Source organism: Halichoerus grypus, chromosome 5, assembly GCF_964656455.1.
Source record: "Halichoerus grypus chromosome 5, mHalGry1.hap1.1, whole genome shotgun sequence".
NCBI classification, from domain to species: Eukaryota; Metazoa; Chordata; class Mammalia; order Carnivora; family Phocidae; genus Halichoerus; species Halichoerus grypus.
In genome coordinates, this window is record NC_135716.1 from 11,689,496 (window position 1) to 11,708,553 (window position 19,058).

Here is a 19,058-nt window from a genome sequence, read left to right on the forward strand (position 1 = left end):
TGTGTACGGCAGTCAGTGGGGCCGATAGTGCAGTGTCAGGATAATTATTACAGATGCTTTATTGGTAGGCCAGCTTGAGTTGGTTATTTCTCTCCATTATAAATGGCACTCAGCTAACCATTGGAGGTTTCCCACTTCGTGCACAAAGTTGGTATGTTCAGTACAATCAACCGCTATGTTTCTAAAGTAAGTTGTAGCCATGTTAGAAGCTAAGAAGGAATTGTGATTATACCTTTCCTTTAAATTATTGTGTACCTGATTCTTCAAATGAAAGAAATGCCACTGGATTTCACTTATTTACAGTTCTTAAATGAATTCAGTAGGTATTTATTGGATATTTACTTTGTACCACTTTGAAGATTTACTTTGTGTGCTTGTATCAGAGGTGCATCAAATACATATTTGGCCAATTAAGTCAATATTCAGCTAAAGCCAAAGCCAAAAATCATCATAGAATACACTTCTGGGATATATTAATCAGAAACTTTATTGAAATGTAATTATTACAATGTTATTAATTTGAACAGTCAGATTTTAAAAGTTTGACCTACTGAAAATAGTTTCTTGTACTATTGTCAGCTGCTCGATGACTCCTGGAGTCACTCTGCTGTTCATTTGCAATCTTAAATCAGCATTTGCTTTCAAATGGTGATGATGTAGTTTCATAGAAGTAGTTCTATAAACAGGACTTTGTGCAGTGTTTGAAGGGGATGGTGCCTGAATATTTTTAGAAGCAGATGTGCTAAGTGAGATTGTTGATACCATTTGAATTTTTTTGAAGTTTCTTCTATTTTAGCTTATACTTGCTGCTTTATGGAATCACTTGAGAAATGTTTATCCTTAATAAACCTTAGATCTAGAAATATGGCATTAGAGTTTTGTAAACTGGCTTGCAGGATAGCAAAACTGAATTTCTGCCTGCCTTTCAACTTTGCATTCACCTAATCGCAACATTTGCTATATAGTGGATTGATTAGAAGGATCATTCTAGCATATGTCCTATAGTATTTTTGTAATTACTCTCTAAGAGCCTGCTAACTTAGTTATTTTTTCAACAGGTTCTGGTAGGTGAAGTACTTTGTTTGAAAGAACCATTGCTTATTAGTAATTTTGTTTCTGTTGGCATTGTTATTCAGAGTGCAATATTATTTTTTTTTAATATTAAAGTAGATTTTTTAACATGTACTTAGCTGCTTGATTGAGTATATGACAAAGCAGTTCCAGAATCTCTGGTATATCTGGTGGTTTGTTTTTGGAGAGTTCTGAAAGTGATTCACTATATCTTTGCTTATGCAAAATATATTTTGTTATATTACATTGTGTCATAATTAGTTTCTGAACACACAGCTGAAGAGTGTGAACAAAGCTTAAGCTTGTGATTTCCTCAGCTACTCTTGGCCTTCATCATGTGTGTTCCATTGTCATTGTAAATTGAATCATATTTTTCATTACTGACTTTCCATTCTGTTAATATTTCTTCAGATTCATGATACACGTTGTATGAGAACCAGAAATTTCTTGGCAGACAAGTAAAGCAGAAGTGTGGTTGAATTCTCCATTAACCCACCATCTTGTCCATTTTAAAGGCTTCCCGTTGCTTCTGCAGGTCTAAATGTCCGATAATACAGAGAAATATCATTTAATATTAAGTAATGTTTTTATGCACAACAGAATATAATTCAGCAATATTTTATGGTAATATGTTTTCTGGAAGACCTTTTTGCCTAGAATCTAGAGCTTGGATAAAGTCAAGAAGTTCTTTGTCTTCAACACTAAAAATGGTTGGGAGGGGCGCCTGGGTGGCTCAGTCGGTTGAGTGTCTGCCTTCGGCTCAGGTCATGGTCCTGGGATCCTAGGATCAAGTCCACGTCGGGGTCCTTGTTCAGCGGGGAGCCTTCTTCTCCCTCTGTTGCTCCTCCCTGCTTGTGTTCTCTCTCTGTCAAATAAATAAATGGAATCTTAAAAAAAAAAAAAAAAAACATGACTCATACATTCCAACTTCAGAAAAATATATAAATGGTTGGCAGTTTTTAGTCACCATTTCGATAAGTTTTTTTCACACACACATTTTTAGTCACTGTAAATTGGAAGGTAGGGCTTTGTAAAGCATTCTTCTAAAATCTGTTGTTGTGAAGTTTTTTTAAAAAGAACAAAGTATGTTTTTCAGTATCTCCTTTTCTCTAACACTTCATCATATTTCTTTGAGTTCTTTATTCTGTTACCCGGGTTGAAGATGATACGGATGTTGGCTTGTTATTGGAGTTCTCCGTATAAAATTTTGATAGCACAGGATCAACACTCTGTTTTTAATTCTTCTTTCTCAGATTTGAAGAATTCCCAAATAGGGCTTTTGGGGGAAGACTTACGGTCTAAAGGAAACTAAATAAAACTTAAACCCACATTTCCAAGCTTTTTTTTTAAATGTTATGAATGCTGTTCAGTTTTACAAAGATCAGAATTATGATGTAGGCTAGTCTCCATTCTTACTTTGGAGTCATATTTATGGCTGTAGAAGGATATTATGTTCTTGCTTAGTTAGGTGGGCATACTGTAGACTTTCGTGATATTCATATTTTCTGTCACTTTATTTCTCTAATTATTTAATATTTCAAAAATTTTTACTAGTTGCTCATAAGACTACTGGCTTTTACTGAGTGAGTGAGAGAGACAGTCTCTTCATTGATCTGACTGGGAAAACATGCACGCTTTCTAAATTCTCAGGCTTTTTTTTTTTTTAATTCAGTTTTCAATTGTCAATATTTATTTTCATTTTTCCTCCCCCCCCCTTCTTGGAACACTTCTATAAAACTTCACAAATTTTTGTTTTCTGTATTTTCAATCATTTGTTTATTGAGTCAATATTTATGACTACCTAGTACATCCCCAAGCATTGTTTCAGGTGTTGGGGATAGAGTGCTGTACAAAATAGTCCCTGCCTTCTTAAAAGTTTACCTTGCAGTGGCAGACACAAATAGATAAAGGTACAAATATGTTTAAGATGGTGATAACCATCAGTTTGAGAAGAGGAAAGAGGAAGAGATTTTACAGGCAGATTAGTCAAGGAAGCCCTCTCTGAGGTGGTCTGATTGAAGCTGTGAGCTCAGTGAAGTACAGTAGCTTGCCATTTGAAGGTCTGTGACACAGCATTCCAGGCTAGGGAAAAAGCAGGTACAGAGGCTCCAAGGAGAGAGAAACCTTGCTTTGTTAGAGAAACTGCAACAGGCTGTTGTGTAGAGTGGTGGGAGATTGAGGCCAAAGTGAGTAAGGGACAGATCACGTAGGGTTTTGTAGGTAGGACCTGGTAAGAAGTTTGGATTTTATTTGAGTGCATCTGTAAGCCATTGCATGTTTTTGAGCAGAAAAAGAATGTGGTTGATTTATATTTTTAAGAGATTGCTTTGCTTCTTGTAATAAAAAGACATTATAATAGGAAGCAAAAGTAGAAACAGTTAGGAGGCTTTCGAAGTAATTCCGGAAAGAAATGATGGTGGCAAGAACAAGACTGGTGTAGCAGTGAAGGAAGTGAGATGGGGTGTCTTTTAAGCTAATGAGAAAAGTGTGTTGAGGAGGAGGAGAAAATGTCAGTTATGTCAGATGCTCCTGAAGGGGAAAGTAAGGTGAGGACTTGAGAATTGACCATTGGAGTTAGCAACGGGGAGGTTATTTGATGACCTTGCCAGAACAATTTTGGTGGTGTAGGGTTGGAAAAAGCCTGGTTGGAGAGGAATAAAAGACAATGAGTGTAAGCAACTCTTCGTAAGGAATTTTGCTGCAAAGAGAAGCAGGCAATAGGGTGGGAACTGGTGAGGGAAATACAATCAGGGAAAGTTTTTGTTTTGTTTAAGATGGAAGAAGTAACTGTGGATGCCAAAGGGAAAGATATGGAAAAAGAACAGACATAAAGTAGAAAAGAAACTCCGGAGAATGGATTGTTCTAAATGTCAGATGAAGAGGGGCACCTGGGTGGCTCAGTCGTTGGGCGTCTGCCTTCGGCTCGGGTCATGATCCCAGGGTCCTGGGATTGAGCCTCACATCGGGCTCCTTGCTCAGTGGGAGGCCTGCTTCTCCCTCTCCCACTGCCCCCCCCCCCCCCCCGCTTGTGTTCCCTCTCTCGCTGTGTCTCTCTCTGTCAAATAAATGAATAAAATCTTTAAAAAAAAAAAAAAAACAGTTGAAGAAAGTATTTCAGGAAGGAGTGAGTGATAAACTGGGTCAAAGGCTATTAAGAGATCCAGTAAGTTGAAGTGTGAAAATTGCCCTTTGGAGTTAGCCAGATGCAGGTTTTGGTGATCTTGACAGGGACCAGCTTCATCGTATTGGTGGGAATAAAAGCCAGATTGGAACAAATTGAAAGAATGGGAGGTAAAAAGTAGAAATAGGGGCGCCTGGGTCGCTCAGTCGTTAAGTGTCTGCCTTTGGCTCAGGTCATGATCCCAGGGTCCTGGGATCGAGCCCTGTATTGGGCTCCCTGCTCCGCGGGAAGCCTGCATCTCCCTCGCCCACTCCCCCTGTTTATGTTCCCTCTCTCGCTGTCTCTCTCTCTGTCAAATAAATAAATAAAATCTTAAAAAAAAAAAAAAAGTAGAAATAAAACAGGCAACTCAGATGACAAGTTCTTGCTGTAAAGAGGATAGGCCAGATGGTGTACGGAAGACATGAAGCCTTTGAGTAGGAGAACCAGGTCTCTCAGGAACAGGTGCAGAGGGCAGACTAAGTGGTTACGGATGAAGAAGGGGTAGAAAGAACAATAGATGACTTTCTTCCTCTTTCTTTCTTTCTTTCTTTCTTTCTTTCTTTCTTTCTTTCTTTCTTTCTTTCTTTTTGTAAACAATGTAGTGAGGTCATTTCTTGCATGTGAGGATGGAGGATAGATTGTTAGAGGTGTGAGGAGATTAAAAATAAATAAAGCCTTGTGAAATGGTCACCTGGTGAAGTAGGAGAGTAGACTGATTGGAGATGCATAGTAGGATTGTGCGGCAGAACTGAGGATGCACTTCATGTTAGCGGCCATACGTTTAAAGTAGTGGTTCTTAACTGGGGCACTTTTGCTCCCTAGGAGATATTTGACAACATCTGGAGGCGTTGTTGGTTGTCACAGCTGGGTGCTGGGGTGATACCAGGTATCTAGTGGATAGAGGCCTGGAATGCTCAACATCCTACAGTGCCCAGGACAGTCCCCACAACAGATTATATGGGTCAAATGTTAGTAATGCCAAGTTTAAGAAACCCTCATTTATAGGGAAGCTAATCGGTTTATTTGAGTTTTTCCTTTTTCTCATCCCCCACCCAGAAATATTAAGTTTATAAACTGGATATGAAGCAAACTGACAAACAAATAGTAATTCAGATGATGTTAAGTATGCTGAAGGAGGAAGTTGGATGATGTGATCGAAGATAATGAGGTAGGGGTAACGACTATGGATAAGGTTGGCAGACAGAGCCTGTCCGAAGAGGGGGCATTAAGGTGGGGCCTGAAGCATGAAAAAAGGCCAGCTGTGGGAAAATCTTGGGGACTAGCATTCTAGGCAGAGCTCAAAAGGGTAAATGAAATTGCAGCATTTCTTAGGAATTTTCTAAAAAGGGAGTAAATAGTATATTAACTGTAACGTATAGTTGTGTTTCTCTTAGCTTCTTTTATTCTAATTAAAGAAACTTCTTTTGGGAAAATGGTCCAGTGTATTTATTAAGTGCCTTTTGTGAGCTCAAAAATACATTCCACAGACTCCAGGCCAGGAAGAGCAAGTACCTTTCCAGATAACTCACCAACTTTGAAACAAACATGTAACATAAGAGCTCACAGTCACAAAATTTTACCAGCAATACTGTGAACACTTGAAGTGACCTATATCTGGTTTTTGTGTGTCACATTTCTTCTTAGCTTATTTAGTAAATATTTATAATACTTAGTTTAATCCAAAGGTTACAATAAAATAATTTGAAAGAGAATCTTTAGATTTTTCTTTCTAAATTCAGATTGTAAGACCGTTTATTATTCTAAATCATAGTATTTATTACTTACTTTGAAATAGTGCCTCTAAAATATAAAAAGCATTTTGGCCCAAGTTTTATATAATCTGAAAACCCTTTTATATGTCTTAGTGTCTTTTGTATCACATTCATTAATCTGAAACTTAGAAATGTTATTAGTCAGAACTTTTTTAGATGTAAATGACAGAAACCCACCTCAACTAAACAGGTAAAAAGGAAATTGGTTGAAATAAACTAGGCTATCTTATTATTTTTTTTTTTTTTAAAGATTTTATTTATTTATTTGACAGAGAGAGACACAGCGAGAGAGGGAACACAAGCAGGGGGAGTGGGAGAGGGAGAAGCAGGCCTCCCGCCGAGCAGGGAGCCCGATGCGGGGCTCGATCCCAGGACCCTGGGATCATGACCTGAGCCGAAGGCAGACACTTAACTACTGAGCCACCCAGGCGCCCCTAAACTAGGCTATCTTAAAGCCGGAGAAAAATCTAGCAACTAAACTGAGGGAAATGGCAGCTAGAATTCAGGAACAAATGGAATTAGAAATTAGTGACTTTAGGACACTTGGTCTAAAGCATGCTGGCTTTATCCTTTTGTGACAGGCTGGCTTCTTCTGTGGCAGGAAATATGGCTGCCACATATCCTGAAGCCTCACGTTCCTTGGGTTCTGCTACTGGGAACAGATCCTCTAACATAGCCATAGCAATAGCAGCAAATAGATTGCCAAGCATGGTTACTAAATGTTTTGCTTCTGTTAACCCATTTAATGATTTTATGAACCCTCTGCAGTGGATATTAATGTTATGAACAATTTACAGATGAGGCATGAGGAAATTAAGAAACCTGACTATAGTTGCAGGGCTTAGTGACAGAGCTGGGGTTTGAACCCCAGGCAGTCTGGTACCTACCAGACCTGACAGCTACCATATCGTATTCTTTGAAATCAGAGGATGGAGAGGTTTTGTTTGTTTGTTCTGGTTTTGGCTAAAGAGTTAAACTATGTAAGAGAGGGATATGGTTTTGATTTATTTGTTTACCCTCATTAAAAAGATACGATAACTGATGATATAACGAACTGTTGAACTGTGTGAATTCAGATCTTTGAAAAATTCCGTGAGTTATTTATTTATTTAAGGAATCTGTACACCCAACGTGGGGCTTCAACTCCTAACCCTGAGGTCAAGAGTCTAATGCTCCTCCGACTGAGCACCCTGAATTCCGTGAGTTTTTGTTCAAAGAGACACGCATGGTGTGGTTTGCCTACATAGATCTTTCTTGAGTGCTCTATGGTAAAGAAAGTTTCTGCATTGGACCCCAGTTGTACTACATTCAGTGGTTCTCAACCAGGGATGATTCCCCCTGGGTACATTTGATAATATCTTGAGTCATTTTTGGTTGTCAAAACTTGTGTGTTGGATTACTGGTGGCCTCTAGTACATATTAGGCCCAGGATGTTGCTAAAGGTCCTACCGTGTGAGACAGACCTCTCTCCACAAAAGAATTATCCAGCCCCAGATGTTAATAGTACTGAGGTTGAGAAACCTGTACTAGATAAGCTGGGCCACTTTCGATTTAAGTGTCTGGGTTTGGGATGAAGAGATCAGAAATTCTAAATTTTTGAGTACTTGTTGAGGGGATTAAGGTCACATTAGGCTAGGGTACCTTGAAAGAAGGACCAAATAGTGGAAGAAGTTTACGGAGGGGGGTGTAGGAAAATGGAGCAGACAGACTTGGCCAATTTTGAATATTTTCCTTGAGGATCGACTGTATGCATACAAGTAAAAAGGTAAGGAGACCTAATCTCCCTTCCTCCTGTACCTGATGATGATATCATACGACTAATTTTAGGATAGCATTTCAGCAATATTCTTGACAAAAATGGGGAAACATTGGCTTTGTCATTTACTCTGATTTATGATATTGGTTTATATTAAAGAAGTAGAGCTATTACAATTTTTTTAAAAGTGATTTTGTAATTTTAGGGTTGTAGTTACAATAGCCAACATTTATTGCATGCTTTCTGTGTGCCAGACACTGTGCTAAGTTAGAGCTTAATCTCATCGAACTCTCCTAATAACCCTTTAAAATAGTTTCTATGGTATGTATATTTTACTGATAAAGAAAATGAGTCCCAGAAAGGTAAACTAGCATCCTCAAGGTCCGACAGCTTGTCAGCTAGAGGTGGAATTCTGGTTTGATTCCATAGAAGTACACTCTTGAACACCAGATGATGCGCTGCCTTTTTCCTCTTAAAGACAATTTCAGTCCTTTCTTGTGCTTATTTTCCAACTGTAGTTGAAATTTTGATACCATTAGGTAATTCTTTGTATATTTGGTCTCAGTTCTTGCTCGTAAAGGAATTTATATATGTTTGGAAACAGATATTCCATGTATATGTGAAAGCTTTTAAAAATTAAAGCTGTGAAATACTCTATTTCCAAATGGTTCCAAAGGGAAAAAACAACTCTTGAATAAATTTGGTAACCAATTTGAGGTCTTATTTGGGTGTGATGATTTGGGGAAAATGCTTATATTTTCCCTGTATAAAAAAGCCTAGAATTAAACTTTTTACAGTGTATAAGATAATTAAGATGAAGTATTTCCCTCTTAGTTTTACTCTGTTTATCCATCTGTGTAAGACATTGTACGACATCTTTCCAGTGAAATTCTGTGTAATAAGGATTTTAATATCAAAAATAAGATAGATTCTGACCTCTCCCATTGGAGAAATAATATTGTTTTAAAAGAGAGAGGAGTTTTCAGTGTTTATCATTTGTGAATAAATTTAACATTTGTGAATTTAGCATTTGTGAATAAATTTTAACATTTTCTAAGAAGTATGTGTGTCAGTCCGCCACACTTTGACCTATAAAGTAAATAACTGTTATGCATATACTATTACTTCCTCTTTGGGAAGCTCAGAGTTAGATAACGTATGCCACTGTCCAGGGCGTAGGTGGAGGAAGGGAGGGGAATGGACAGCACAGATGGCCAGAAGTCCTAACTCTTTTCAGATTGTCTGTAATGGGGGTGAGTAATAAGATGTCTTCTTTCACTGATAAAAAATATTTTTACTTGTATGTTTTGTTTCATTTATATTTGCTTAGCAGTTCCATATTTGGAGAAAACAATTGCAACTGGGAGAGGGGAAGGTGTGGTGTGCCTGTGCTGTCATAGTCTGCCTTCCCTATAGTTACTGCCACTTCACAGTTTGAGCCTGGTTTCCTGGATGTTCCTGACACCTCCTTCCACCTTCATCCTCACTGATTCATGGCAAATTTGGGGGCAAGATTTATGCCAATGCCTTAATTTTTACTGTTTTTCCTCTGCAAACTTACTAAGTTATGGTCATTGCTGGCTCCCTTTTGCTTGTTTGCTGTGTTAACTTCCAAGTTATATATTTTGTATGTTTGTATATAGTTGATATTGTTGAATTATCAGTCTTTGACTTAAATAATGAAAAATCTGATTAATTTTAGGAGTATAGAAGATGTAAGAAACACTGGTTTATGTGTGGTAAAACTTTTTAAATGGGTCATCAATTGATAATTCCCTTCAGTCTTTAATGGTTAAATGTGGTTTGAATACTGACTTCCTAGTATTCCCAATAGGGTTTGATTCTGCAAGGAGGAAAATATCCCTGTTACTTAAAAATAATAGTTTCAGTTTTTACTTATTTGAGAGATCTATTTTTGATGTTAAGTTGAGAATATATGCCTCAAACATTTTAAAGGAGTAACACTAGCATAGATATTAATCAAATGTAAATATTGCAAGTTATATGTAAAAATATAATCTTTTTTTCAATCTTGCTTTATGTAACTTTTTTGATATGTGGAAAAGAGGGAAAGGGCTCTAAACTCAGAGCCAAATGTGCTTTTGTTGTTCCAAATTTTCAATGCCAGAAGTATATAAACCTGCACCTGTTGGTAATTATGAGCAAGCCAGCCTTTGCCGAATCCCAGGCCTCTGCTTAAAATTTTTTTTACTGGAACTAAATGATGTTGCCATTTTTATTTTTAGGTTTGCTGGCATGGGTAATCTCATTAAGGTGCTAACCAGGGACATAGACCACAATGCAGCACATTTTTTCTTGGACTTTGAAAGTAAGTCTCTTTGGCCCTTCACAGCTGGTGCATAATGGTAAAGGTGAAAGATGGTCACACCACAGTGAAGGCTGGCCCGAATATTTGTTAATAAATTATGGGGATCAAACAAAGTTTGCATGATTTTTTTCTTAATCATAGGCAAACATCACCATCATATGTATAATTCTTTAGTTTTTCATTTGCTAAAATCATGTTGAGTCTGTAGCCAGTGCTGTCCTTTCATTAGTCCATGAAGCAAGCAGCCTTATGATGAACATTCTAATAGTATGCCTTGGTGACTGCGCCCAGCAATGTGTTTGCTCACAATCCTATGATAATCTTACAGAAAATCAGTATGGTGCTGCATATCCAGAATCAATACTTTAAACAACTTCCACAAATATATTAGTAATCCAAATTTGGTTAGAAATATATGCTTTATTGAATGGCATACAGGAAGTAAGTTGAATATTCTGCTATGTTAAGATGAAATGCAAAGGTGAGCTGTGGCCAAAACTCTTAATATTTGGCTTTGAAATAAATTTTTGTTTCAGTGCAATATTAAGCAAGATGACATGTGAATAATTCTTGATAAGAAATTTCTTTTTCAGAATACTAGCACTATTGGAATACTTAAAGAATTTTTCATTATAAGGCCATTAATGAAACTTGTCTTGGGAGAATTTTGAGAAGAATTAGAGCAACAGTTGTGCCATTGTGTACAGGAAAACCACATTTCACCTCTAGGTCCTACATACCAACACCTTGAGAACCCGGTTTGCTGTCTGCCAGAGCACAGTCTGGGTAACCTGAAGGACGAATTCATGGCCTAATGAACATTTTCCCTGTTACTATTTTTAAAAAAAATAAATTTCAGATGTTCTTTTTTATAAAGGGATATTTTCTCTTTTCTTATTCTTGTCTTGACAGGTACCTTAACATGGGGAATCTTCTTAAAGTTTTGACATGCACAGACCTTGAGCAGGGGCCAAATTTTTTCCTTGATTTTGAAAGTGAGAAGATGATTTTATATCTATTTCTCTTTGCCTGCAGTAGACTGCGTTTGTCTTGCACTAAATGAATGTTTCCACTTTGCCATCTTTTTAACTGCTTTGCATGACTGAGCTATGAATTGTTTGAGTAAAATTTCTGGTGCCTTCTAGAACTGGAAGTCAAGATTTTATAGATTAAATTGTGATAAAATGTTTTTACTTGAATTTTTGTAAGAGAGTCTTATCTCCTAGTAGGACGTTATTTTATAATTGGAGATACTCTAGTGAAAACATTTTTATGAAAAAATTTTGGTGGAAAGGACAAATGCTACTTTGGGATTTGTTAATAGAAGCAATATTTGGGGGAAAATTTATTGCAGTTGAGAAAAATTGACTAGGCGTTAATTACTCTATGTATATCTTGAAGTATTTTCAATACAAATCTGTTCATGAAGGCCATTCAAAGCTCAGTAATTTGGGCATAATATTAAAAGGTAAGTGTGAACCTTAATTATTTAATCTTTACAGATAATTTGAAAAGTTAAATTCATTATTTTGTATGTATTTCAGGAATCCTTTTTTTTTTTCTAACTCTAAATAAAAAGAAAAATAATGGGTTCACAGACCTTTAAGTAATTTGCCTTCTGTTTGTTTTATGTTGCATGACCTATTGTAATATGGTCTAAGAGTGGCAGGTAAGTGTCATTGACCCCTGTGCATGTTGGAAAGCTTTTGCTTTTTGGCTGTCTGTATTGCTTTAGCTTATCTGGTTGTCAAATTGAGAACAATGATATTAAATTGGTTGTTTCACTGTGAATGTTGCTGTTTTAACTGATCATTATTAGAAAATTGTTAGGAAAGGGTGAAGAGATAGAAGTTTATAAGTTGTGTGATCCCGTGCATTTTTATCTGAGATTAAAACATTTGAACAGATTTTTAAATTCTTAAAATTTAAGACCTTTTCTGGTTTTAAAAACAAAATAAACAAATCCCTTAAAATCTATCCCCAGTGAGTCATTGCATTTTCCATCAACTTCAGTTTATGTGATATTATACAATTCATTCTATTTTATGAATAATTTCTATATTTTTTCTTTAAACCAGGACAGTTCATATGAATCTATTTGTAGCTTATCTCCATTTTATGGAATAATTTGTGGTCTCTGATTTTTTTTTTTTTATTTATTACATTCCTAGAAATGTTCTGTTACAGTTTGGGTCCTGTGTACAGGCTAGCAAAGAAGAGTAATGTGAATATCAGGACCATATTAAATTGTTGGGTTTTTAGGGGAAGATGTTATTAAATGAATATTAGTTTTCTTGACCCTTCTCAACAATTTAACAGTGCCATTTTAAGTGCATGTTCAGCATGAATTTTAATCAGCTTGGGGATGTTAAGCAGATTGCTGACTTGAAGATTCTTCTTTCAGATGAGGCAACTTACATTAGAGCTGTATTTTAGTTTATTTGCATCTGTTTCAAACTGGTCTTGTGTATTTTTCTGCTATTCTGTCTCCTTTTTATTCTGTCTCAAAGTCCTTACATTTGCAGAATCTTGGCTTTGATACAGTCAAGATCTTGTTCAAGACTTGGCACTTGATCTTTTTGTAAACCTAGCATCATGTTGTGGTCAAGTGAGAAGCATGAATTTACTGCAGTATTTTAAATACTCTTTGGTCTTGGCTTTACAGTCTTTGGGGGTTTGAACCATTATCCTTAAAATTTAAATAGCTAATTTAGTGGCAGGAATAGGTTAAAATTGCTAACACCACCACCAATAACAACCAGTAATGAAGAACTATACATGAAGCGTTAACTTACTGAAGGCAGATGTAAGTAAAGGTGATATTTGTTGGCCTTATCAGCCAGTGTAGAGCTTTCAGTTGGACACTGGATATGCCGTATACTTGGCTAGAGTTTGCCCGGTGTTACTTCTTACCTAGGTTTTTAAATGTTTTCTTTTGATTCCAACATTTAGAGTTCTCTTAATCAGTTTTTATGTTTCATCTATTGCATATTTCCTTCTTTTTGGAAATACGCATTTGTAAAAGTTTATCTTATCCTTAGACTACTTCAGTGACTTTAGCCCAAGCATGGGTCCTGTCTTCAACAGCTGTATAGCAGACTAGGAATTGTCAATGTAGTTGATTTGCCAGTTCCTTGTGATTACTGAGAATAAAGCCACATTCTTTTATTAAGTAGCATATTTAATACTACATTGTTTGTTTCTGGTTGAAGAATAATATTCAGGTTACCAGAGTAATTTGGCTTTACCATTTCTTCATTCCTCTCTTTTTTTTTTGAAAATTTTTTATTTATTTATTTGAGAGAGAGAGTGACAGAGATAACGAGAGAGAACATAAGCAGGGAGGAGAGGGAGAAGCAGGCTCCCGCTGAGCAGGGAGCCCGACGTGTGGGGCTCGATCCCAGGACCCTGGGATCATGACCTGAGCCGAAGGCAACCGTTTAATGACTGAGCCACTCAGGCACTCCTATTTCATTATTCTTAGTGGTTAAATCTAGCTCATTGTATCTCCATGATTGGGCAGCTAGAGAAATAATTTAATACAGATAGATATACTGGCATTTTGTATCAAGTTGTGTACAAATTAAGTATTTTTATGCATATAAAACGTGATCTAATGGAATCCTGTAGTTTACAGAATGAAGATGTCTTTAAATCATGACTCCTTTAGTTTACATGCCTGTACATACATGGTTTTTCAGTTCAGTTCAACAGACATTTATGGCTTGCCTCCTGTATGCCAACCAGTAGATGCTGAGGATTCAGAGATAACGAAGATACAACACCTTCCTTTTGGGAGTTCTCAATATAGTAAGATAGAAACACAAACACATCCTTTACCATTCAAAGTGTGGATCACAGGGGATTAACTATACCTAGCAGTTAGTAGATGGGATATCATGGAAGACTTTCTGATGGTAACCTTGGAGTTGGGTTGTGGAGGGTGAGTTAGAATGTTTCAGGGTAAGGTAGTGAAGGACATTGTTAGAAGGAAGGAACAGCATCTACAAAGCCCTTAAGGCATGAAATGACATTCTATGTTCAATGAAAATACTGTTATCTACTCTTGAGGTGTACTAGAAAAAGGGCCTTTTTCTTAAATTGTACCTATATGATAAGATTTTATTTTAAGAATAATGGTTCAACTAAGATATAAACCCAGAATTGCCCCATAAAATTTGACAGCAGTTATGCTAATAGCAGCATATAAAAAGCACTGAATTGGGGGCAGTATAGCCTCTTCTACTTTCTGGAATTTCTTATTTGATAATGGCATTTATAGCTCATTCTAATGGCACATCTTTAGCCTGAGTAACTACTGTATCTATTAGTCCATTAAATTGTGGTTCTTAGGAGAAGAGGCACTTCTATTTATTTTTATGTCCATTTCCAACCTGCGCAGTGCTTTGTAAATGATAGAAGTTCAGTATCTGTTAGTTAACTTGACTTATCTCCAGGTAGACCAGAATAGGAGAGTAAATAAAGGTGGTCGTTTGTAAATGAGGAATGGAATCTTACTTTCTCTGATTCTTTGTTAAAGTGCCTTTCCATTTAGTCATACATTCCCTCTAATTCTTGTGTCTTTTGTGTGACTTGTCCCCCGCAATCTTGTAAAACTATTGAGATCCACTCTTTTAGTCTAACTTTATTTTCCCATTTTACTTCTTGCATATTTTCAGTTGCTTTTGCCCTGTACTTTGAAATATCTTTATTCTGGTGGCATTTTCTTGTATTTATTTTTCTAAAATGATGGAGGATTATAGTCATACAGAGATAAAAATGCATAATAGTTTCCTTTAACTCATGCTGGAGGCACATTTATATCTCTACCTTCTCATTCATTCACCAAACACTTGTTATAGAAAATCTACTTGGGACGAGTTTACATCCTGTGCAGTGTATGCGCTATACACTGAGGTCCCTGCCTCGATGAAACTCAGGGAGATAGATAGTAAATATTTACCGAATGAGTGAGTGCAAGACTAAAGCATAATGGCCCCTTATCACAATTGCAGTTTTTGTGTGACTTTCTTTTGTTATTTTTTTTGTAGCTGATCTTTGCCCCCTTTTCTATTTTTTATAAAATTGTGTAAAATTCAGATTGAAATTTAGCAATTATTTTCAGTGACTCTTTAATAGAAAACCAGTATAAATTACAATTATTTAATTTTACCTTCAAATAATAAGAGCAACTGAAACATGCCTTAATTTCCCTTGAACAGCTATTAAAACTAATCTTGATGAGTAATCACTACTCTTGCTCTAAGTAGTAGTTACTTTATTTTGCATTCAAATGAATGTCCTTTTGTCACCTGGTTAAGTGATAGTTTTTTCTCCAAGTAATAAAATTTTTCATTCTTTGCCATGAAAAATCACAGTGACAAGTCTTGGTTGTATTATATGATACCATTTTTTGAAAAAAAAAAGCTTTATTTTATAATCTTTTCTCCCTCCCTAGTATTTCACCCCTTTGCATGACTTGCTCTCAGTAAAGTAGTGCTTATTACCTGTCTGCTACTTTCTGTTTGTCTTCGTTTCTACAGCAGTCTTCAGCAGCTTTCAAAATTATAAATGTGACTTTCCTGTGACAGTCTAAAAATGTTTAATCAGTGTGGTGCTGGGTATTTTTTCCACCCTTAGGGGGAACTGGAATCTTCTCCTTTATTTTTAAATTTCTTGGTACTTACTAAACTTTTAATAATTATTAACCACTTCCAAGGTCTACTTAAAGCTACTTGATAATGTTTCTTCTGTATGTAAGTCTCAGTGTCACATTTTTCTGTTAACAGCTAGGTCACCACACCAAAAATACAGTTTAGTATTTTCAAACTTCACAAGTATCTTTTGATATATAAGTCAAAATATTGTCCTTTGTCATGAATTCCCACTTCATGAATTAAAACTATGATATGTGTCTACTATTGATGTTATGTCTGTAGTTTCACAATTCCATATGAAAAAGTATAAAACTGCTGTTTTGCATGTTAAAAAAGTACTTTTCTCTATTGCATCTGGTGTAAGTATAAAAGTTATGAGGTGTACTTTTTTTTAGTGTGTGTCTTTTAGTTTGGAGAATGTGGTCTGGCTAAATGTGAGAAATTATTACTGCTAAATGACAAACCCTGATTTTTAAAAAATCATTTAGCTTCAGTATCAATATTTGCTTCTAGTAATACCTTTATGGCTTTGGACACAGAGTATTTTTAATTTGGCTCCTCTTGTGTAATTATTTTGTCTGGAGTATTTTTATTAAAAAAATAGATTTCTGAAAGGAGATTTGGAAAATAAGAGAACAGATACAAGAACACAAATTCTTAAGTTGGCTTTGCACATGAATGTTATCTATTGTTTCCATAGTACTGTTTAAGTATGTTGAAGTTAAAATTTGGTACTCTGTTGATTTTTTAAAAACTGGTATATTTTTGACTAGTTTGCAGCTTTAATAGGTGGAATTGAATTATGACTTGCCCTATGTGCGAAATAAACTTACAGTTCTTAGGCATCTGGACTCCTAGTTTCATGTGTGAACTAAGTTTAAATTTTCAAAGGAAAGAAATAAATATATTGTATATTTGTGGGAAGGTAAAGTGGGTGCAGAAAAGTCTAAGTACTAGTTTTTATATGATTGGGTAGACAAAGGGATTTATCAGAAATGTTCTTAATTCATACTATCAGTTTGGTCTGCCTCCCCTATCCCTGTAAGAAAAATATTTGTGTGGAGGAATTCAGCCAACCCAGTTCCTCTCTGAAACATTATGATGATCATAACGTTTATCATTTTTAGTGCTTTATGCCTTATCTGTAGCATCAATTGTGGTCTAATTGGAAAGATTTATGAAAAACTCCATTTCACACAGATTGCCCATTTTTCTCAAAAAAAAAATTGTATTAAACAAAAAAGAAACAAATGACCAAGTTATTAAAAACAGGGTTTCTGCTACCTCAAATTTAGGAGAGAGAAATCCAGATTTAGTCATCTATTAGCATATGCTCTGTGGCAAACACCACAGGTGGTGGAAATGCTCATATGTTTGTGTTCCTGATTGTGCTTTTTAGGACTATAATTCTCCCTTCATTTTTCTCTCACTCAGTCCCAAGTTTGTGGGGAGCCCGTTTTTGCTTTAGTATTTCAAAACTTCAGTGACAGTATCATAGCTGCAAGTATCTGGTTTTCAGCAGCCTAGCTGTTCTGAAATGGTGTCATAATTTGAACTCCTCTGCACAGGAGTTTTGAGCTTGTGCTCATCAGCAGAGAAGTTCATTGGCACAGAATTTAAAGTGGTCCCTAGAAAAGGGAAACAACTAACAAGTATTCTTTTAAAATAGTTTTTATTTTATATTGAAACTCAAGTCATTAAAATGAACTTTATAGGAAAATAAAGTAGTTTCAGTCTTAAGCTATAGATGAACAAGATATATTAGTAGGCTTTCCATTTCTGTTGCATTAAAATAAATCATTATTCATGCATTTACAGTCATTACTGGTAGTGATTACTATAGTAGTAAAAGTGATTATTAACACTATCCCAATTTAAATTTTGAATTACAGTTCTCAAGTTCATTTAATATACCAAGTCATGGTTTGTAACTTAAGATAAATAGTAATGTTTGATGGTCCCTTGCTCCTTTGTGATATTTACAAACTTGAGGCTAGCTATTCAAATGTAGAAGTATGGAAAAATTATCAATCTTTTCTAAGAAGTGCAAAGTTAACATTGAATAAAATGTGAGCCATCTTTAGAAATTGAGATTGTTCATTGCTTGGAGTTATACATGTACTAAAAAAATCATGTGACTGTAAATTTTTTTGTGCTTTCCTGCTATTTAGATGCCCAGCCTACAGAGTCTGAGAAGGAAATTTATAATCAGGTGAATGTAGTATTAAAAGATGCAGAAGGTATCTTGGAGGATTTGCAATCATATAGAGGAGCTGGCCATGAAATACGAGAGGTAAAGCACGTTTAAACATTTTCCAATAAACTAAAATTTACTACGTCCCTCCTCTTCTTAATCTCTCTTTTGTACATACTTTTGAATTCTCTATTGCATATTAAGTATTATATTTAAAGAACGATCACTTGCATTATTTTAAAAGTGGTTGTAGTGATACAAGGGTAAAAGGAAAACAATGTTCTGTGAATATGTAATTTATGTATGTTAAAGAAAATTTTATTTATTTTTTGGTTGCTCTCACACCTGAAATTTACAGTATCCATGGCGGGGGACTACTTATACTTTTTATACTTATTTATACTTTTGGAGAAGAGGAGAGAACATAACTTTCTGCGGCCTTTGGTCCTGCTAGTCTTATTTTTTCCATTCCTCCCATACCTCATGGGAAAAGGCTGCTGTCATCCTTGCGGTCTAGATTCCCCCAACTCTGTCCGATGACTTTACACCATGGAGCCAGTCTTTGGTGTGGTCTTCTCGATTTTCTTCTCCTGAGCCTCTGAACTCATCCAGGTTTCTATCTATCTCTTATTCCACTTCTTCTATTTTTCAGAAAAAACTGTGTCTCTACTTGTTACCAAGACTAACGTCTCTACCTTTGTTCTGCATCTTCCTCTGGAACTTTACTATTTTAATTATTCCTTCTCTTAGTTACAGCTTCTATGTTTTTTCTTCTGTTGACTTCTTCCCCTCAGAATATACACATACTCAGGTGTCCTCTACCACCCAAAGAAACACCCTAGCCTCTGGACCTATCTCTTTCTCATTACTGCATTTCTTAAGGGCATTGCCCTGCTTCTTCATTTTTTTTTCTACCCTTCTGCTTCTCGTAACTAACAGTGCAGAGGTTGTCAAGGGGCAGTCTGTTGGTTTTATGGTCCTTATCCGGCTCCATTCCTCTAATGACATTTGGAGTATTAGTGAAGGCAGAATTAAGTGTAGGCATCAGAAGATGATTCAAGATGTTTTAGTTTTGGACTAAGGGGCCACAGGTTTTGGTGATTGACTGGATGTTTA

At 35.9% G+C, this 19,058-nt stretch overlaps 1 protein-coding gene across 13 annotated transcripts in view; it reads left to right on the forward strand.

Moving 5' to 3' along the window:
- The window catches only part of CYRIB (CYFIP related Rac1 interactor B), a 144,416-nt gene that overhangs the window by 101,575 nt on the left and 23,783 nt on the right, over positions 1-19,058 (forward strand). For 4 of the 13 annotated variants that reach the window (XM_036084513.2, XM_036084514.2, XM_036084515.2 and 1 more), the window contains 2 exons: positions 10,009-10,091; positions 17,920-18,041. In XM_036084513.2, coding sequence (XP_035940406.1) covers positions 10,019-10,091; positions 17,920-18,041 — 195 coding nt within the window. In that variant the 5' untranslated portion in view covers positions 10,009-10,018. Of the gene's footprint in view, positions 1-10,008; positions 10,092-11,003; positions 11,087-17,919; positions 18,042-19,058 lie in introns of all 13 variants that reach the window. The other 9 variants (XM_036084506.2, XM_036084507.2, XM_036084511.2 and 6 more) reach the window with 3 other exon arrangements.